General features: G+C 41.2%; 2 protein-coding genes across 4 annotated transcripts; one reads left to right on the top strand and one right to left on the bottom strand.

Annotated features, from left to right (window-relative positions):
- Positions 1-200: 200 nt before the first annotated feature.
- pcyt1aa (phosphate cytidylyltransferase 1, choline, alpha a) lies at positions 201-12,124 on the bottom strand. 2 transcript variants are annotated; one of them, XM_037084729.1, is made up of 9 exons: positions 11,756-12,124; positions 8,765-8,878; positions 7,534-7,633; positions 7,221-7,337; positions 6,604-6,755; positions 6,285-6,363; positions 3,623-3,765; positions 3,326-3,514; positions 201-2,614 (listed from the first exon to the last, which is right to left on the bottom strand). In XM_037084729.1, exons 2-9 carry the CDS (start codon positions 8,876-8,878, stop codon positions 2,396-2,398), a joined length of 1,113 nt encoding a protein of 370 aa, XP_036940624.1. In that variant the 5' UTR covers positions 11,756-12,124; the 3' UTR covers positions 201-2,395. The 2 variants fall into 2 exon arrangements, with proteins under 2 accessions (XP_036940624.1, XP_036940625.1); XM_037084730.1 differs by lacking the exons at positions 8,765-8,878; positions 11,756-12,124 and adding an exon at positions 8,043-8,194.
- Positions 12,125-12,184: 60 nt separating this feature from the next.
- and3 (actinodin3) lies at positions 12,185-21,884 on the top strand. 2 transcript variants are annotated; one of them, XM_037084732.1, is made up of 5 exons: positions 12,185-12,283; positions 19,927-19,990; positions 20,187-20,231; positions 20,751-20,899; positions 20,997-21,884. In XM_037084732.1, exons 2-5 carry the CDS (start codon positions 19,927-19,929, stop codon positions 21,651-21,653), a joined length of 915 nt encoding a protein of 304 aa, XP_036940627.1. In that variant the 5' UTR covers positions 12,185-12,283; the 3' UTR covers positions 21,654-21,884. The 2 variants fall into 2 exon arrangements, with proteins under 2 accessions (XP_036940627.1, XP_036940626.1); XM_037084731.1 differs by lacking the exon at positions 12,185-12,283 and adding an exon at positions 19,517-19,550.
- The last annotated feature ends 241 nt before the right edge of the window (positions 21,885-22,125 follow it).

Below are 22,125 nucleotides of genomic sequence, written 5' to 3'. Positions count from 1 at the left end.
GCTGGTGTCGGAACAATGGCTTCTGGGAGATTCTAGTCTAGTTTTCATCCTGTCTATTCATTTGACAAATATAACTGTTTAAAAACTATATAAATAAAATGTCAGTTACTGCCCACAGATTATAAAGATTGCTGCGATGGAAGACAAAAGCTCATTACTCAGCAGTTATAGGAGACAATGACTGGTCAAGATCATGAAAATGCTTTGGCCAACATGTTTAATACATTTTTCCTGTCTTGCTCTCTCTCTACATACAAGACAAACAAAAATAAACGCAAACAGTAAAAGAAGACATGATTTAAACCAGTTGCTGTTAAAAACATTTACATTTGTATCTAGTAGTAGTGGCCGTCATCGGCCTCGAGTCTTTGCCACCTTGAATCGTAACGTGGACATGCGCTTACTGAGGATTTAAGGGAAGAGATTCCACGAGAATCAAGGCGAGGCTTCCCAAAAGTAGCTTAGCACCAGAATCTAGGCTAGATTTCCTCTGCTAAATACTAAACGCACAACTTCACAACTGTGGTAATCCTTTTCAGATATTTCCCAACGTTTAAAATCTGATTTATACCCACAAGAATAGAGGCAGTCTTTGTCGGCTGATTGAAACCACAAGTGCTTTTGGGAAACCGAGCCTGGAACAGATCAATCCGACATCCGTCAGCATTTATGTTAGTGTCATCTGACAGTACTGTGTTACATCTTCAGATCCACCTGTGATGTTTCATTTTTCAGTTGTACAAGAAACAAAACAAGCTTTTATGATCGCTTGAGACGAGACGCACCGAGCCCAGAAAATCTGAAATATTTGACCCAGTCATTTTGCTTCGGTGCTGCAACAATGGTTCCGATCAGAGAGGAAAAATAATGCTCGTCCCTTGTGCTCATGTCAGGAAACAGAACCAGTTTAGGGAAAGAGGAGGTAGCTACGTAAAATGTTGATCTGAAGTTTTGTTTTTTTTTTATTTGACCCCTCATGCTGCAGTCGTGTCTGCCAAAAGACACGTCAGGTTCACCTTTGGATTGGTATATTTTTGGGACAGGCTTGTACATTTTGCTGTTTGCGTGCTGCCAATGAGGAGGCCGTATTCAGAAAACAATCCCGTTTGTGCTCCAACTAACCGAAAGATAAGAAGTGGGGCAGTAAGACAGATCTCAGGTCGTCTCTGCTATGTGAAAAACGTAATACTTTTTATTGTCATCATGTGTATCAGATGGATATTATTACTTCCCTACAGGCCCAGGTGATGCAGAAAAATACTCCAGCCTTGCTCATGTTGATTCACAGCTCCGACTGTCAAAGCACTTCTAAACAGGGACGATTGCGATCGTTATCTGTACACAGGACAAAGAAAGGACAGAGGAAATCTACAAAAATAAGTATTTTCTACATTTAAAACGGGTCGTCCTTGCATGACTTTCTTCACGCCACAGGAAAGGCGTCCAGTTTCAAACTACTAGTCTTCCAAAGACCGAATCTTGTCAGCAGACAAAGAACATTTAAAAGCAAATTTATTACTATATGCAGTCAAGTCAAAGCTGAACCCACATCTGTCACGAGGTGGAGAATGATGACAGAAGACATTTCAAACATGCTGACGTAAGAGCTTGCACGCACAAACATCACATGCACACACACACACACACACTGACAACCCCCGAAGCAGGCAGACGAACGTGGGGAAAAGCGGCTGTAAGTAGACATTTAACACTCGACTCTCAGATCTGATGTAATCTGGAGTTTCCCTGTTATTTAAGAGACAAAAAGAAAGAAAAAGCCAGGTTGGTTGCTTGTTAATACGAGCAGAATATTGCCCCCACGTGAGCAGATCTTTTGTAAAGTCCAGTTTTCTGCTCTGAAAAAGCTCCCCTGGAGAAAATCCAGCAGTGTCTCTGATGTGAGGTCTCAGCTCACCAAACTACATGTGCTGTTCCAACAAGTGACCAAAAACCTGCGAGCCCTTCCACTAAAGCCGTGACAGAAACAAAAAACTTCAACTACAATGACAACCTCAAGAATACCGTCACAGGCGGAAGAGTGCACCGAGTGTAAACCCCTGCAAAAACTCCTAAGTGCCAGTGAGTGACTAATAACATCAAAAGTGACTGAAATAAATGAGATTCATTTTCAAAGAACTCAGGTGACTAGTGGTAACTTGTACTGACCGTTAACACAAGAAAAAATGAGGACTGTTAAAAACAAGAGCGGTGGAGAAACTGTCTGTTTAAGTGAACGTGACTGAAGTGCTAAATTTCAAAGTAAAATCATAAACAAACAAGGAAAATGGAAGCAGGAGCTCGATGAAAACCACGTGACTCGACAGATCAGTTAACCAGTAGCACTGACTGCAGCCCCTCTCCCCCCCAAGACGAAAGCGAAGGATTCAAACGCGCTCTAGTTTTCGTCGTCTTCGTCGTCGTCCTCGCTGATGAGGTATCCGCGGGCCCCGCTGTGGTGGGGTGGAGGCGAGGGGGGCGGGGAGGTCTTGGTGAAGAAGGGGAGACGGAAGGTGGGAGAAGGGGAGCGCTCCTCACGGGTGGGGCTGCTGTCGGGGCTCTGCCTCGGGCTGATGGCCTGCAGCATGCGGCCCTTCCCTTCCTTCAGCATGTGTTTCTGTGGAGGTGAGACGGAAACATGAGGACAAACACAGGAGGAGTTCAAACCCCGCTTCAGACCTTTTTTTAAGTAGCAGAAGCAGAAGTAGTTTAGTAACATTATGCAAGTTCTGCTCTGCACTAATGCAACAGAATTGTGATATGGAGACACACTGACAAATGGTGAGTTTCATCATAAAACCCTGCAGTGACTGATTACAGGCTTAACATCTGCTTCTTAGAGATAATCTGTCAGACATTTTGAGAAATTGGTTGCGGATGCCGTTTTACTTTCATATGGATAAAAAAAAAAAAAAAACTCGACAAACAGATCTGGGCAGCTGTTGATAGACTGGGGCGGAAAACTGGATTCACAAACATCTCTGCTAACACACTTTCTTTCAGAAATGTTCATAACGAACAAAATCAGATCAAACTAAATCTATGAAATCTTATCAGCTGGTGGTGTGTGACCTGACAGTACAGTTGCACAGTGCTTTGCATATTCTGTAAACATACCATCAGTTTCTAGGTGTGTGAATGTTTTTCATGCTTTCAAGGAAGTGAGTGGTTATTAAGCTCATACCAGCGCAGAGGCCACTGTTACGCAAGTCAGGGTAAGTCGCAAGTCTTCTTACCTCTGAGACTACGGTGTAAATAAAGGGCGTGTTCTTTGCAAAACTGCCGGACTAAACAATGTCGAAAGACATAACAAAACCAGCATCCTCACCAGAGCTCCCTCAGGGCCAAACATCTGCAGGAAGTTGCCGATGAACTCCCTGGATTTCTCCTCCCATTTCTGGATAAGATCGATGCTCTTCTCCTCCACCTTCTGGACGAACTCTTTGCTCTTCTCCTCCACGTCACGGACCTTCCTCTTCACCTTGTCCACGCGCTCCTGCAGGTGGTACTTCTTCTCCTGAAAAGAGAAAGACAGGTTACAAAAATAAGTTAAGAAATCTGTAACTGCCACGTTTACATTATAAGCTCTCTTCTCATCCATTCAAACCAAAGACAAGTTTCATACGTTAATGAAGCTGACGTTGAGCTCCTTTGCTGTGTATCCTCTCTGCAGGTTGCGTCTGACGTACACATCATAGTCCCGGACTATGCGTGTGATGATGTCGGAGGTGGAGATGCCCTCTGTGCGCTGGGTGGGAGCGAACATACCTGTGGAGGGCATTAAAAAGCTCAGATGTTTAGAATTACACTCTGTCCATCAGCCTGAGGTGAAGATGAACTGAAGAGACAAACCTCTAACCAGCAGATAAAACTGGCACAAATGATTGTAATGCAGTTATCTGCAAATTAACTGTATTTACTGACAACGGCAGGATGAAGTGTTCCCGTCATATTCTCTACATACGATCATGTGTTTGACAAAGTGGTGAGCCTCGCCCCATCTGACCTGGGAAAGCCTGAGCCTTTAGAGGATGCACCTTTCATTCCAAATCATTACACTATCACCAGTGAACCTGTTTACCTGTGGAATGATCCAAACAGGTGTTTTATGAGTCTTTCCCAGACTTTTGGTGCTCCTGTTCCAACACGTTTGAAATACGTCGCTGGCATCAAATTCAGCATCAGCATGTTTTTACAATATATATTTAAATTACACCTTTAACGGTCGATCACATTGAGACATATTGTCAGTTGCTCACTTTTAAGATGCACATAACTGTTAAAATTCTCTCAACTTTTCAGCATGAGCGCGTGACCACACCGTTAGTTAGACTTGATCGCTCAGTTTAACACAGACCTACTCCACAGGTGTAGGTCCACCCTGTTCTTTCTAAGGCGTTTTGAATGCAACTGCACCTGTAGTGACAAGTCTCTGTGTGATCAGAGCTTTAATCATCACCCCTTATAACCCTTTAAAACAGGTATTGTCAAGTATTTGTGTTTCTTTTACCTGCAACTACCATGTACGTACAGTGGGGCAAATAAGTATTTAGTCAACCACTAATTGTGCAATTTCTCCCACTTGAAAAGATTAGAGAGGCCTGTAATTGTCAACATGGGTAAACCTCAACCATGAGAGACAGAATGTGGAAAAAAAACCCAGAAAATCACATTGTTTGATTTTTAAAGAATTTATTTGCAAATCATGGTGGAAAATAAGTATTTGGTCAATACCAAAAGTTCATCTCAATACTTTATTATGTACCCTTTGTTGGCAATAACGGAGGCCAAACGTTTTCTGTAACTCTTCACAGGGTTTTCACACACTGTTGCTGGTATTTTGGCCCATTCCTCCATGCAGATCTCCTCTAGAGCAGTGATGTTTTGGGGTTGTCGTTGGGCAACACGGACTTTCAACTCCCTCCACAGATTTTCTATGGGGTTGAGATCTGGAGACTGGCTAGGCCACTCCAGGACCTTGAAATGCTTCTTACGAAGCCACTCCTTTGTTGCCCTGGCTGTGTGTTTGGGATCATTGTCATGCTGAAAGACCCAGCCACGTCTCATCTTCAATGCCCTTGCTGATGGAAGGAGATTTTCACTCAAAATCTCTCGATACATGGCCCCATTCATTCTTTCCTTTACACAGATCAGTCGTCCTGGTCCCTTTGCAGAAAAACAGCCCCAAAGCATGATGTTTCCACCCCCATGCTTCACAGTGGGTATGGTGTTCTTCGGATGCAATTCAGTATTCTTTCTCCTCCAAACACGAGAACCTGTGTTTCTACCAAAAAGTTCTATTTTGGTTTCATCTGACCATAACACATTCTCCCAGTCCTCTTCTGGATCATCCAAATGCTCTCTAGCGAACCGCAGACGGGCCTGGACGTGTACTGGCTTCAGCAGGGGGACACGTCTGGCAGTGCAGGATTTGAGTCCCTGGCGGCGCATTGTGTTACTGATAGTAGCCTTTGTTACTGTGGTCCCAGCTCTCTGTAGGTCATTCACTAGGTCCCCCCGTGTGGTTCTGGGATTTTTGCTCACCGTTCTTGTTATCATTTTGACGCCACGGGGTGAGATCTTGCATGGAGCCCCAGATCGAGGGAGATTATCAGTGGTCTTGTATGTCTTCCATTTTCTAATAATTGCTCCCACAGTTGATTTCTTTACACCAAGCGTTTTACCTATTGCAGATTCAGTCTTCCCAGCCTGGTGCAGGTCTACAATTTTGTCTCTGGTGTCCTTCGACAGCTCTTTGGTCTTGGCCATAGTGGAGTTTGGAGTGTGACTGACTGAGGTTGTGGACAGGTGTCTTTTATACCGATAATGAGTTAAAACAGGTGCCATTAATACAGGTAACGAGTGGAGCCTCGTTAGACCTCATTAGAAGAAGTTAGACCTCTTTGACAGCCAGAAATCTTGCTTCTTTGTAGCTGACCAAATACTTATTTTCCACTCTAATTTGGAAATAAATTCTTTAAAAATCAAACAATGTGATTTTCTGTTTTTTTTTTCCACATTCTGTCTCTCATGGTTGAGGTTTACCCATGTTGACAATTACAGGCCTCTCCAATCTTTTCAAGTAGGAGAACTTGCACAATTGGTGGTTGACTAAATACTTATTTGCCCCACTGTATGTAACCCATGTGTGTCTGCATGCACTGATTTCTGTTCTTCACCCCACTGCACAACTACTGCATGTGGACACAACACATCAGCACCATGACAAAGTCATCAGCAGCCCCGCTCTGCCTCACACTACAACTCTTGGTTACTTTGACACTCACCAGCTTCTTTAATGTGCTTGTACACATCGTCACTGCCTGCTGAGATGTATGGGATGTCGTCATGGGCCACAAAGTCAATCTGGTGAGGTGATGACAACACACATCAACACAGTAGATTCAGATCTACAAAATGTACAAAAACATAAATACACAAAAAAAAACGCAGGGAAAAAAGGTTAAAGAGGTTCAGATACGGTGACTATTCTGCATAAAAGTGTTTGTCTCTCAACTAAAGATGCCAATTATTTAACAGACTGAGCGACTCTTATTATAATTTCTGCCTTTAAATTCAGGGTATTTCTCTATTTCATCCACTCACGCGATGTTTTGCGAGGAACTCCGGCGTTAACGTCCAGGGAGCGTTTCGCACCACTTCATCCACGTAGCGACAATGTCTGATGGCATCGTAGCGCTCGTCCTCGTTCATCACTGTGAAGCCCTTGTATTTGTGGGTCAGGTCATCACTGCACACTTTAAATAGTTACAAGGGAAAAAATGCAGAAATTATTGCTTGAATGCCTTAAATGTGATTTCAATTCTTAACAAAATTAAAAGATAAAAGGAAGTACGAGGATTTTTGAATCTTTGAAGATTGAAATGTACTTAACTGATGGCGTAAGGGGAAGCAGAAAACACTGTAGTCAACATTTATGTGACTTTGGCTTATTTTTTTCTGCACTGCGATAAAAAACTGCACCATTTCTCTTTCCTGAGTACAAAATAGACCTGATAATATCTAGCAATAACTCACAGTATCCCTCAGTTAGCTTTCTTTATCTTGATACAGTATCAGTTATCTAACCTTTCCCTGATGTCAGAAGTCATGAGACTCATACTGGAACTCAACTGATCTCTGATTTTTTTTTTTTGAGTTTCACACTCACGACAGAAGCAGCTAATAAAACTGCTGTGAAACCCTGACAGACTCACACTTACCTCCAACAATGAGGTGCGTATTTGGGAAAAGGCATTTTGCCTGCATGAGTGCTCTGGCGTGACCCGAGTGGAAAACGTCAAAGATGCCGTCTGCATACACCCGCACCGGCCTGTCAGCTGGACGGAGAGACACGAGACATCCAGCGATGAAAACATATTTTTTTGTTTAGATGTAATCTAGATTTGTACTGTGAGAGGAAATTAATACTACGATATAAAATATTGATAAAAGAAGGGAGAATGTGTTACAAACAGGAGGAGAAAGTCAAACATTAAAGAACTCATAAGACCATGAGGCATCAGTGAGACTCACGTGGTGTTCCCCTCTTGGCTTGCTCCATGGTGACTCTCTCATAGGGTTTACCATCTGCAGGCTCCAGCTCATCTGCGAAAGGTGCGGGATGCTTCAATCCCTACAAGGATCCATACGAATAGAAGACGAAGATCTCAGTGATCAAAGACGCTTATTATCACACAACGTAAATTCTGACACATGATGCACACAGCCTCTGTAGTAAACAAAGGTTCAAGGGGTGTAACGGTACATATATTTGTCAGTGCAGGCTGTGAAATTATGACCGCATCTGTCAAATGTCAGTGGGCGGAATCATATTTGTTCTGATCCACACTCCAATCCAGTGAGTGGTGGTAATGCATCTAAGTGCTGCTTACCAACCACCATTAAAACAACAAAAGCAAGACAATAAATGAAGACTAAGAAAAAAATACAAAAAGACTGGAGGAGGGAGGACGGCGTGTCGGTGTTGTTTCACAGTTGTGTGTAACATATAACAGACGGTAACAACGAGGTGTGACAATCACCAGAGCAAGGCAAAAAAAATAAAGAAAGAATAAAGAAAATGTCGCCCTGCTGGTTTCAGGCAGCCTTTAGATATGAAAGCTGACAGGACTGAAGACATTAATGAAGCACTTAGCAAGCATTTGTTTTGTATCAGCCCTGCATGAAAGTACGACCTATGCCAGAGTGTTTGTTCAGGGTTTAAATGGCCTGTTATCAAGTTGGAGCAGCTTAAGTTTTCAACTCTCTCCACCTGTGGAACAAGCGTCCTGAACACCTGAGGTCTGCTAATTGCTCATTTGAATCAGGGAATAAAACTTTACTGTTACTGTGGCTTTCCAGTAAGTTAGATACAAAACCTCTTTAGAATCTGCAAATAGTTATTTGCCTGATATTGTTTTTACTGCCTCTTACAGCCAATTTATTTAATTGCTCATGTGTTTTATTGCCTTTTAAATTGGAATTAAAAAAAACTTGCTCCACTGTTTGTTAGAAATAAATGAAAAATAATACCTAGCCTTGAAGTCAGGATTTTTTGTTACTTTTTCCTTGCTGAACAAAACCTGAACTGTGCCATCTGTGTACCGTTACAACCCTCGCAGATTCGCTAAAAACTCCTGATGTTTATCGTGTTTACTGTGAGATACGAAGTTCTACATTTTCATCTTATCAGTACATCACAGGTATGCATGTACATACGTGCACAGAGCATTTAGAAAATGCTGGACAAACTCAGCTGCCTCACCACAGTACATCTGGGGATTTTCCCAAGCCTCTCTCCCTCCTCGGTCTCCCCATTGGAGCCATCTCTTCTCCTCTTTCTGGACAGCAGCAGTCCGCTGGAGCTCTGGGCCTCCATCTGTGTCAAAGGGCAAAACAAATGCAATTAAAACACAGCAGACTTCACAGACAGTAATTTGATCTTTAAAAAAGGGAAAAACAGACACTAATCTTCTCTAAAAAATGTGCCGTGATATGAATGTGACATGAACTCTGTGCTACATAATTAAAGTAAGTGTTACATAACATATTGTACAGACATACTGCAGATCTAGACTGCAGTGATGTTATGTCAGATGACATATATTCAGTCAACTTTGACCCAATGCCACAGGGGGAGAATTAGAGAAGTATGTCCTGTGGTTGAATGAACAACCAGGACACACTGGATATAAAAAGGGTTTAGTTAGCTGGCAAACATATAAAGGTCAGCTAAAAGAAAATAAGCAATCACCACCTGTTTCAACATGAAACATGTCGTTTCTAAACATAGAGAAGTTAACCATGTCCTGCCTTTGCTCCAGATTCTTTGTGGGTCTTTTTCATAAATTGAGTGTGGCTGAGATCACGCTGTCATCAGATTTGGCAAAAGAGTTCCCGTGTTGTTTCGCCAGACTTCATCTGGCTTTGTTTGTGCGTAACAGCCAGCTAGATTACTTTCTTGTGACTGCACACATTAATTTGTACATTTGCTCAAAAGCCATACAAAACTCCATTAGCAAGTGTATCAAAAACAAACCTTTGAATTGTTTAATGTGTAGGATGCTGGATATATATTGGATATCATTTATTACGACTAAAAATAACTCATCAATCTAATGTTTGATTGATCTGCTGATCATCTTCTGAATTCATATGAGAATAGTTTGGTCTTGAGAGACACCGTCTAAAAAAGTAAATCACTTACCTGTAGCTTTAATAGTCAGCATGTATCAAGGTCATGTACCGTTTTTAAAAGAGGGACGTAAATATTAAATAGTTCACCATCAGAAAACGACACTTTTAATGAGTGAAACTGTTTTAAAGAGTTTAAAAGTGATAGAATGATAGAAGGGCTGCTTCATAATATCTGACTATATTTTCATTAATAACTTTCCTGGTCATGCCTTATATTTATTTTTGACTTTTTAAGCTGTATCAAAGGTTTTGCTCACTATAGATGTATTTTTGGTTGCCATGTGTAGTTTTATTGTTGCAGATTCCTCGTTTTAATGTATTTTTACTTTGGGTTTTTAATCATTTTGTATGATGATGTGATTTTTACTAGCTTCTACCTCAGTATTGGCTAATACGGATCCAAATAAGTCATCACAACAGTTGTTTTTTTCTCAGTTAATTCACCCTGCAGAACCAAATAAACCTGGAATGGAAGTTCAGCGATGAGGCTCTAAAACTGTCCTGTGATTCCTGGCAGAACTGAACTGGGACCTGAAATAGTCTCTGAAATCTCACATGACTTTGTGCTGAGCAAAAATTGACACACATTCAAACATCCCATCCACAGTGATGATGTGACATTCACCCTATCTGTCCAAATTTAGTGGAAGAATACAAACTCCCGCTGATATCCTATTACAAGGGCTCCTGTGTTATGGGTAAGGGCTCTGCCCCATTCCACACATACCACTGCACCACAAACAATGACGCCAAAAGGTCATTAAAGGGATGTTTCATTATTTTTGAAATATCTTGCCTTCTCTCAAGTGTTAAATGCCCTCGGCTATAGTTCTGCTGTTGTGTCAGTTATTACAGTGTGACTCAGTACAATGAGCGCCAGACATAGACGACACGATCTACACGTTCCCGTCGGTGACAGTTACCTGATCCGACTCCGGGCACTTTCACAAGCAACTCCCTGCCTCATTCTCTTGGCAACAGCTGAGCACTGAGTGAGAAGCCCTGCAGGCCTCTCACACTCTGACAGAGAAGATTTACACGGGCAGCAGATACCATGATTACTGAAGCAGGCTGCTAAAATAAGAAAGAAACAAAAAGGCAGTGCCAATTCTCGACTAACCAGAGGGCCATGATAGCCCCTCAAACCTTATCTTGATAAAAACATATCTCTCAAAAAACCCCAATCTCACGTTATTCTTGAATACATCTTGGATATGAAGTAGCTACAAGAACTTAGGTAATTATTTACCATGTTTCTCCATTAGAAGTTAATTATTAATTCTGCAAAAACAGACAATAGTGAATGTAGACCACTAGAGCCAAATGTTAGGTTTTCAAATTGCTTATTTGTTTCAACAAACAGCCCAAAACCCAATTATGTTCTCTTTTACATCATGTTAAATAAAGAACAGCCACACAATTAAGAAGCTGGAGCCACAGAATGTTTGACATTATGCTTGATAAATTACTTATTAATCATAGCTCAGATTAGATTCCAATTAACTTCCTGTTGACTAATCATTAAGTGTTTCAGCTCTGAGTACTGACTCTAAACTGTAGTGTGTGGGTGTAACAGTGTGGACAAACAGTCACACTTGCACTCTGTTTCCTGTACTAACATTACAGATAAAACATCATGAAGAGAAGAAACCAAATGTCCATTTTGCTGCTGGGCCACAGAGACCCATCCCTGGCCTCCTGGCGGCTCCAGGACCACACTTTGAGAACCACATGCTTCAGCTGCATTTCACACAATGTTCCCAATGTCTGCTTTATCCTACATTTCAAATGGTCACACGGATAACGTAGCACAAAGAGACAGGAATATGCCAAAAGTTATCAAAAGTAGTGACAGAAGCGAAACCAGTAACCACAGCAGCTGACTGAGGAGTTGTACTGGTGGGACTGGTTTTGCAGCTGAACTGTCAAAGCCCGGCTTAAGGGACGCTTTTGCCTCAGGCAAAAAAATCCTTAAAATCAATACGCTAACTAACACAGACAACACTGGTAGTGATGTTAGCTGACGTTGGACCGTCACTCTAAGTTTCTACCTACTTACCGTTCACTCTTTTGTCCGGAAAGCTGCTTTGCAGGAGTGGGCGGCTTCCTAGCGTCGTACCGCCAGCAGGTTAGCTAGCTAACTGGAAAAAAAAACCCCAGCTAGCTACCGTCGACAGCTAGCTAGCAGGCTAGCTGTCAGGCTGTCTGGCTTGTTAGCTAACTTTAGCCGTTAGCTCGTTCGTTTAGCTGACACCAGCAACAACGGTTAAGTACGAATAATCCCGTGTGCCCCCACGCCCTGGAGCTCGCTGTGTCGCTGGCGGAAAACTGCAACTACCAGAAGGACAGGACAAATTATCAGCAGTGACAGCTTGTACTACAACGCTGACAGGTCAACTACACAGGAACTACAAAACTGACAAACCGAGTGGGACATTTCCGGTGTCGTTGAGTCGTGCTGCCACCTAGTGGAGGTTCTGTGCGTGGCAGGAGGATCTCACGTCACTCACACGTCACACGTCCATCTGGTGATTATGGACCGTACGTCAACGTCATACTGGAGTTTTTACAAAGCATCCCCAAAAAGGTATTTCAGATCAAATGTTTATAATGTTGACAGAATGTTTTCTTGCCTCTCTGCTCACTGATCTGCACCACATACAGTAGTATGCCACAAAGATATAAAGATATAAAGATGACTGAAATATACATCTCACCGAAAACACAACATGTCCTGAATGTCTTTCTCTGATTGTTTGACAAATGTATTTGGATGCCAGTTAAATCATAGTGAGTATTGAATTAATGACAATGTATCTATATAAGAGAGCATGGCATGATGAAGTGAAAACTTGCTGCTTGTCTCTTGATGCTCAGCAAACTAACACTAGTGCCAACACCACTTTTTATTAATATATATATTTTATTTTTTTCCCCCTTTTTTTTAGGTGCAGTACAAGTGAACATATACATATATACATATACATACTACACATATATACACATATATATATATGATTACCATTATTATCTTTACTATTATTGGTATATATATGCTAATAATAGTAATGATAATAATAATCATAAGATATGTAGGTATATATGTTCTTTGTTTCCTCGCACATACAGCTGTGTAGATGTAAGTATACAAGTTTTTTTTTTAATTAAATTAAAGAGTACAGTTTAGACCTGCTCTATGAAAAAGCCAGCCAGGCAGTTGCAGTGTTTTATTATGATTTGCAGATTTTGTTAATTTTCTTGTCCCCATGATTGTCATTATTAGTAGGTAAAACCAGTGGATATAAAAATGACTAATTAAAATCAGTAACATGGAAACCCTGTTGCTGTTTATTACCACTTGAACATTACTGAAAATAAACGTGAAATAATTGCACCTCTGCCATACCCAGCAAAGGGAGTGGAGTCTATGAATAAAGAACAAATTTCTACCCTGTGAAACCCATTATGAACACAGCACAAGATTCTGACTCCAATCAGCACTATCAACAGTCGTTCACTACTATCATCATTTCACTTCATCACAATCATTTAGCTGCTCATAGCATAGAGTTTGTTTTTACAAGCTCTTGCCTGGATATTGCTGACCAAGACGTGTTTTTTCTGAGGCCAAGACTTCACATAATGTCTTGGGGAAAAACATACTACAGGAGGACCAACACATTTAATGAAAATCAAATCTCTGTTTCAGCGTATCTCACCCCACACTCCTCTGGCCAGTTGGAAAATCGATAACGACTCGTTTCCAATATTTCGCTTCAAAATCAGAGAACGAAAAATGGAAAATGACTCATTAACTGACATTAGACACTGTGCTCATGGATGGAAATTGGGAATTATATTTTATTTGATCTAGACATCAGCCAGATGTGTCCGGGGGGTAATCAGGCACTTCTTGGTTTGATTCCTGGCTCCCCCGCAATTCCCTTGCGCAAGATACTGAACTGCAAAAGAAATATAGAAATGTCTATTTATCAATAAAGTTGAGTGCTCAAAGAATACGTGTTTGAAATATTCCACAGGTAATCAGGGTAACTGGTAACAGATGATCGTATCATGATTACTTCTCAATGTAATATGAAGTAATTAATAGAGTTCAGTTAATACTTTGAGGAAATATTGTTGCGATAAAACTTAAATACCTGTGCTCCAGCTGATCTACCTCCATCGGTGTCTCGTCGTCCAAAGTGACCATGAAGAACTGAGCAGTCACTTGCCTAGTCAATCATAAACAAATGAACAGTGGTGTGAGTAATATTTAGATCCTTCAAGTAAAATACTGAAAATACTTTTCCGTAAGTAATTTTTTACCATATTGGATCTGCAGACTCAAACTCCATGGCCTCCTCTTGAGTTTGAACATGGTCAGTGCAGTAGCCCTGAGGGTCTTGTACCGGGGTAGTACCTCCATAGGCATCCTGACCATGTAAAGAGCAAAAACACATACATGTGGGTTACATTATCTAAGAGAATGTTTGGTTTGTGACTTTTAACTGAATGGTAGCAAACTCAACACTAAAGATGATCCAACCAGTATTAACAACATACTCAACAGAGCCCTGCAGTATAATAAATTATAAAAAGATAAATAAATATAATACATTTTAGTGATACATGAGTTTCATGGGTAAAAATGATTCGACCAGTATAACCAACACACTCAACAGAAACCTGCAGATACATGGAGATACATGAGTTTAATTATCTGCAAAAGACTCAAGACTCATTTGTTCAGACTTCACCTGGACCCGCATAGCATGAACCCCCCACCCCCAAAGAAAAAACATCAACATATATGTACCTGTGTGTTCTTATCGTTAGCACTGGTAGCACTTAAGGTATTTGATTAAAAAAAAAGCATTTTACAACAACTCACTTTATTTAACTCATAACTCATTTATTTATCTACATTTACAATTGAAACCCATATTTATAAATCAATAATCAGCAGGCTGGTTTGATTTTAATCAACAACCTATGTTTTTGTGTAGTTGGCTAAGTAACACGCGTGGAACACGTGGCTCTCGACAGGTGGAGTACGAGCTTCACGGTCCGTGTAACCCGTCTTCCTCTATGTGATACACTCACGCTAGCTGTTTAGAAAGACTATTTGTTTTTCTTCCCACAAATTCAAAAGAATTGTACCAACGAGTGTTGTCTATTATCTCGACTACTATTATCTCGACTACCCACCGTCGTCGCCATCTTGTGAGAGGTGTACATCCGGGAATCATCGAGCGGATACGGAAGACTACATCGAACGTAAGTATTAATTAATGTGTTATTTAGTAAATATATAGGGTGTATGCGGGAGCTAAAAAGTAAAGTTATTGAATGCACTATGTACAGCACTTTGGTCAGTGTGAACTGTTATAAATGTGCTTTTATAAATCATTTTTATTACTTACTTACTTACTAAACTAAGTAAGTAAGTTAAAAGTTTAGAAATCAGCTTAGTGAAAATTAAGGCCCTTTAAAAGTATTAAAATGTCTTGAAAGCCATTTTCCAGGTAAAAGATTTTAATACTCAATAATAATGATGTCTTAAAAGGTGTAGGTTAAAAGGCAAAAGGTAAATTCAACTTCCGGATTCCTGCATCAAGTCTGACCTGCAGCCCCTTCGCTCTGAGTTATCCCCCTTCTCTCTCATCCCATTTCCTGCTATCCCGCCAAAAACCACATTCAAAAAATCAAAATCATGTACTTACTTTAAGAAATGTAGAAACAGCTCAACGTGAAAATACTCCTTTATATGAATTGTCCAACTCCTGTACAACCGGTTTTTGTTTTGACTATCAAAGCAGGGCGGCTGAGATTGAACTGTACCTGCCCATGAGGGTGTGTCACAGCATCAGATGCTCCTGTCTCCTCTACCTCACAGCAGAGTGACACAGCATGTTTTTTGTATGTAAAAAGAATATTCTTTAATATGTTTGTACAATGCCTTATCTATATTGTATTTTGAATGTATCACTTGTTTCTTGCTTCAGTTTTTATTTGGTGTGATATTTTTGACTTTCTGCAGTCTCTGTGTGAAAGTTGTGAGGGTGGTGTAATGTCAGCTAAAAGATGTAAAATCAGGCCAGATAAATGTCTTTCTTAGAAAGTGGGGTTTTTTTCATGTTGACCTTTGTTACCTGTGCCTCTGCTGTGTGTTCTGTTGTGTGTCTCTTGCTGTGTCTCAATTCAGGGTTTGCATCCTTCCAACGCTGCACGAAGGCTGTCCCAATCCGAAGGATCCTTCAAACGCAGTGCACAAATGTGGCCTCCTTTTACCTGTTTCTGGAGGATGCATCCTTAGCGCCCTCACATATCCCAAGATTCTTTGCACACCCGAAGAGAAGAAATAAATAAAGAAATAATGGCAACCTCAAGTGGCACAGATCTCGCTAAATCTAAGTATTGGGTTTTACTCATTTGTGTCACACCGCAATGAGGAATGTCCTGTCTTGGGTTTTTTTGTCTTGAGAATTTCATGTTTTATTTTGAAAGGTAACTCTCCTCTCATTTCAGGTCACTTGCACTTCCTCTTGTGTCACCGGTCTGACGTCATCCCTGATCCTTGATTGTTTCACCTGCGCCTCCCTTCTTCATGTGCAGTAGTGTCAAACTGATCCAGTAAAGGGCCATGTGGCTGCAGGTTTTCATTCCAACCAAGCAAGAACACGCCTGATCCAAATCAGGTGTGTTCTTGCTTGGTTGGAATGAAAACCTGCAGCCACATGGCCCTTTACTGGATCAGTTTGACACATATGGTATAAAGTCTTTGTCTTCCCCTGTGCGCGTTGCCAGAGTATTTCGTTTGTCCTGTCGAATACATCCAGCCTTGTTCATACTTGCTCTACTTCCAGACTCTAAAACTGTAAATGGTAGTGCATACGGTGCCACTACCTGCCAGTGCCACTGGGAGATTCTCAGTGCTGCTGGGAATTTTTGCACAGGTAACAAGTTTTATGTCAGCAATGCTAGTGTGTCCACAATTGTGACCACAATCCTTTATGAATGCAAATCAGAGGTTAATTCACCCTTTTATTAGTCTTTAAAAACAATCAAAGTATAATCACATGCTTCATGTAAAATCCTTAAAGGCCTATTTGACCCGAACTGATGTTTTGGTTAGTCAGTACTGTTGGCTGATATTGGCTCATCAGTATCAGCCTATATGGTGTCCAGTATGCAACATATGAAAACTTTGTTTATAAAAATTATAATGCTGAGAAAGATTTACTTAATGTAAACTTGATTCCCAGTAATGTTGACTGATTAGTGCACTGATGGCATTTTAGACAATAGCTAAATTGTATTATGTTACTAATTGTATCCGGTCTCTGTCACATATCTTTGTCACATGGGTTTGACAACCACATTTGAGGGATTACTGCAATACATGTGTGCATATTATATATAGGTTTCATCCAACTATCTGCAAAGCTTGAAGGAGCTCTGACACGTAAACATGCACGGTGGTAATGTGGCTGATATTCGTGGCGTGTTTCGCGGTCAAGGCTGAGTTGCAGGAGGAAGGACAGCCCAGAGGCACCATGTAGCTGAGGAATGAAGGCTATAGAGCTGCAAACATTACTCTTGAGTCCTGCAGAGAGCTCCAGGACAAGGTGTAATTTCACTTGAAGATCAGAGGGGCACAGGCTCAGATAATTGATACCCTGGAGGTGGTAAAGTTGTGCAACAAGCGCTGCTTTATGTTGCAGTAATGCAGCGGGCGCGTGGTCTCCTTCATGATGGGTTTGACTTTAATAAAGAACAGAGATCAAAGGTGACTTTCTGCTGTTAAGAAGTGTTTAAGGCCACCAAGGAGGATGATTCTGGGTCACATTCAATCAGTGATTCATTTATCCACCACAAAAGACTGAGATACGATTTAGAATCTCATTGTAAACCAATTTTTATAGACATTACAGCATAACATTTAATTCCTCTGAGAGTTCATTTCTTTACTTGACTGTCAAACTCATCCAGATTCACTTTAACAAGCACTAAACTCACGGCTTCATTTGTTTTTTTTTCTATAACTCATTATACATTGACAATATAAGAAAGTCTGACACATTTCATCCTGGAAAAAATAATACCGTCACAGCATTACATGATGTTAATGCACCTTCTGTAAAACAACTTGATTTATCTCACGAGGCGGCTGCTTGTCTCCGAGTACAGCTAACATAAATGTATACCATTTGACAGTAACAGGTACCCTCACCCTTTTATTTTTGTCATGTGTGCAGAGCAATTACAGTATGATCTTCACCATTAGCCACCTGGTGCGAGTGCTATAGACTCCCTGTCTCCTCTGATTGCAGCCTCACCTGCTGGTTTGCAGGATAGAATTTGCTCCACTGTTGAAATGACAAACAACTGAGCAGGCGGGCCAGTCGAAAGAATGTAATGAAGCAAATATCAGTCAGCTAAAGAAATGTTGAGCCTGTCTGAGCTGAGGTGCACATTGGACTGCGTTCGATTTCGTGATCTAGTCGGTGAGCCAGTCAAAACATTTTATGGGTTAAGATGACTGAAGGAGTCCAGCAATGCTGTCAGCTTATGACAACACATTGATAATAAAATGCTTGTTGTGCTCCCTTTATGCTGCTAACAAAACAGATATGATCTCACAGATATCACGGACGCCCTGTAGACACTCTGGGCGGTTTCAATCACTTCCTGTCCACGAATCACGCCAACTTGTGATGCTTGCAGTCAGATTTCTAATGCTCCTCTGTAGAAGTTGAAGTCTTGTATGAAAAGGTAAGGTGGGCCTCTATAACTGTTAGACGCGACAGCTTTTCTTGTGATCATCTTTGCGTGCATTGGTTTGTTTTAAGTGTCCTCAATGATTCTTAAAGATTTAAATAAAGGTTGCATGGAAAAAGATACATCTGCTGTACCACCAGACTACAAAGCAGCTTGTTTTCATCAGGCTGTGAGACTTCTTAACTCAACCTCTGCTCTCAATATAGCAATCAGTTTTATATTTTATGATTCATTGATTAATAGTCTATCCATATCATTTCAATGTTTAGAAAAAAAGGACTATACACTCCATTCTAAGACAGGAAAGACACAGTATTAAAGGGAAACGTGGTTCTGGTTTCATACATTTATCCACATATTAACTTTATTTTGAACGTTTATGAGTCATTAACAGGTAAACTAATAAAAGTGGCGTTTTGAAGTCTCCACACAATGTTTCCCAGACTGTGCTGCATCGACTTGGTGTTCAAGCCCATAATTCCTGCATATTTCTTGGGGTCTTAAACAGCAGTTGACACGGCTCCCCCCTCTATTTTTTGGCTGGCCGAGACCAAAGTTGAAAGGACATATCCAGCTGTTTTGGGACAGAGGGTTAATTTTTACCTGCCAGGCATGTTTTGTCAAGAGTTAGGCTACCGTAGCACAGTGCATGTCACCAAATCTTGTATATCTGGTGCATAAACCAGCAGAAAAATACATTCAGCTCAGGAAAATGTTGTGTTCTTGAATGCTTTATACCTACATGCACTGATAGCTTTATCCAGGACTCTGACTTCTATAGAACGAGCTGGACAGTCTGTGCACCCAGTCGGTGTCCTGCTGTTGTAGGGCCGACTCTTGTGGCTTTACAAGGAGTCACATTTTGTTTGAAGTTGTGTGTTTAACTGCTGTTTCCTGCTCAGTGTGCTAATGAGCTCTTCCACGTCTCAACACAAAATGCGTGAGGGGTGGAGGTCGGCCTACTTGGCAGCTCAGCAGCCAATGAAAAGTCCCCACTGCAAACATCAGTATTTAGGAAGAAGTTAGCTTGTGCAGCAGATTAGACCACGACTGGGGAGATGCAACAGCAGGTGAGCAGGTTTAGTTTTTATATTTCACTTTTGAAGCCATGGCAGGTTTGAAAGTAGAAGTGTTCACATAGTGCAACCTTTGCTCTGCATCATTTGCATTGAATTTTTAGCAGTTTGCATGCAATGATGCAGAAAATATCCACACATTTAAACGATAATCTGCAAATGTTACAGCAAAAGGGTTTGTGATTAAATAACAGACAGCTGCTGTATTTAAAAAACATGGACGGTCCAGAAATGACTTCACGGGACATTAGATAACACTCAGTATGGATCCTTTTTAATATTCTTTTTGTGAAAGCAGCAGTGGTGAGAGACTCAATAATGACTAAAATAACAAACATAATCAGGGTTTTGTGTGATATTGCAATTGCAGATGCTGAGGATGATTTCCCAGGTGTCCCTGTCGAGGGCGCTGTGCTACCTGCTGTTACTGCCAGGTGTGTCTGAGTTGATTGCATTTTTTGCAGGAGCTCAAACTTTACCAGTAAAATCTTGAATGAGGATTGAATGGAGGATTGCAGCTGCTGATATCACTGGTCATGAGCTGAACGCCTCCTTTAGTTGCTGTGTAATACTCTGCAGAGTGAAGTGATGTTTGGATTAGAATCTAATAAATGATCTGCGTCCCTCCAGGTTTGCTCGAAGCAACATCACTGGTGAAAGTTAAGAATCCTGGAGGTATGTAATTAACCACCTTCTTGCATATTGTAAGATATAGATATAGAAAGTAAAAAATCAAACAGATAAAATCATACACAGTAGTGTTACAAACCAAATTTCGATTTAAGACATGATAGTTAAAGTTATCTTAGTTTCATGTATGATGTTTTTATATGAATATTTATGATGATACATGTGTTTTATTGGAAAAGAAAGAGTGGAAACATATAATCTGGAAAGTAAGTTGTAACTAAAGCTGTCAGACAAAAGATGTGAGGTAAAAATTACAGTAAGTTGTGGAGTAAATGTACTTTACATAATCCCACTAGCTCCTTCCTAGGGCTTAAAAAAAGTGACTAAAAAACGAAGTACCTGCCAAATTTTAAGTGTAAAACTTCCTGGAGAAAGATCTTTGACTCCGACTCAAGCTGTCTGTATTTGAGAGTCAACAATCAACTTTCTTACTCCAGGAAATCACATGTTGTTGCTTTAAATCATAACAGATTCCATGTTACCCTGTTCTGTGTTCCTCCACAGGGAGTTCGGTCAGCATCGACTCTGCTCAGGCTCACGATTTCCTGACTAACTCTCGACCCAAGAGGAGCGCTGACCCAAAATGGTATCGAGGCAATCCTGATTTCCAGTCCTACTACCGCTTCTATAACAGTATTGGACACATTGAAGGAGTATGTTGAGCTTGACTTGACATTCTTACATTGTGTTTCAACTCTGATCTCACAATTCAGCTAAACTATTTCCCCTCTCTGATGTTTCTCTGCTCAGATCTATGAGATCGACAAGATCAGGATGTTGTATCAGCAGATGCGTCACTTGGAGCTGACCTATGGCCCGGATGCCTCCAGTTACCAAAGTGTCCTGGGTGTGCTGACTACCACAGCAGCCCCGACTACCACCACCCAGCCTCCTCCACCTCCCACCACGCCTGCTCCGACACCAGACCCCCTGGAGAACGCCCAGAGGATCTATCTGTGTCACCCCAAAGATCCTCTGTGCAAACCTCAGATCGTCTATCTGCCAACAGGCGCTGTTCCAGTGCTGTGTGACCCACGATACAACCCCGCCTGCCGGCCCAAAACAGAGGAGGAGATAAAAGCTGCTGCTCCTCCCCCACCACCACCACCACCTCCTGCTCCTAAAAAGTCTGCCCCACCACCTCCCCCTCCTGCCGTCACTGCTAAAGCTATGGAGTATGACTGCGACCCATACTGGGACCCCGACTGCCTCATCGATCACCCTCCCCGCCCGGTCAAGGAGACGCCTGCACCGGAGGCACCTGCGGAAGAGAAAGTGGTGAAAGAGGAAAGTGTCCCCGCAGCAGCAGCCCCCCAGAAACCCCTCTACCCTTACTTTGACCCTTATGATTTCAAACGTGACCTCTATGACCCCTCTCAGTATGCCAACCCAGCTCCCGAAGAGTAAGTCAGACTGCAAAACAAAAACCCCGAGAGCGTACCAAGGCAGGACTGTGAGCAACTCCACGTCAAAAAACAAAAAAGAAAAAAACGTCAAAACGTGCAAAATCATCAAATGTTTTTCAGGACGGACATGAAAACCGCTCGTTCTTCTCTGTTTGTTTGTACGAGTGGTTATGATGCACAATAAACACCTTTTGCATGGAACAGAAACAATAAAAGATGATTATGGTATCAAATATGTGTGATTATATAATTTATGTTACTGTGTTGTTCTGTGGTGTTGGCATAGGAAAAGATAAATGGTATAATAAAATCACACAGGGAACTGTCAACTACACACACATTTAGAAGGCCAACAACACTGGTAACTGTAGAGGTTTTTATCTATAGGGCCAAAATAAAATTGCATCTTTGCAGTATATTGTTATTTACTTTTTCTTAACATTTGTTTGACAAATAGGTTGGAAACAAACAAG

This window comes from Acanthopagrus latus, chromosome 21 (genome assembly GCF_904848185.1).
Source record: "Acanthopagrus latus isolate v.2019 chromosome 21, fAcaLat1.1, whole genome shotgun sequence".
Classification (NCBI taxonomy): Eukaryota; Metazoa; Chordata; class Actinopteri; order Spariformes; family Sparidae; genus Acanthopagrus; species Acanthopagrus latus.
Note: the sequence above shows the minus strand (reverse complement) of the source record. Positions and strands in the feature narration are given on the sequence as shown.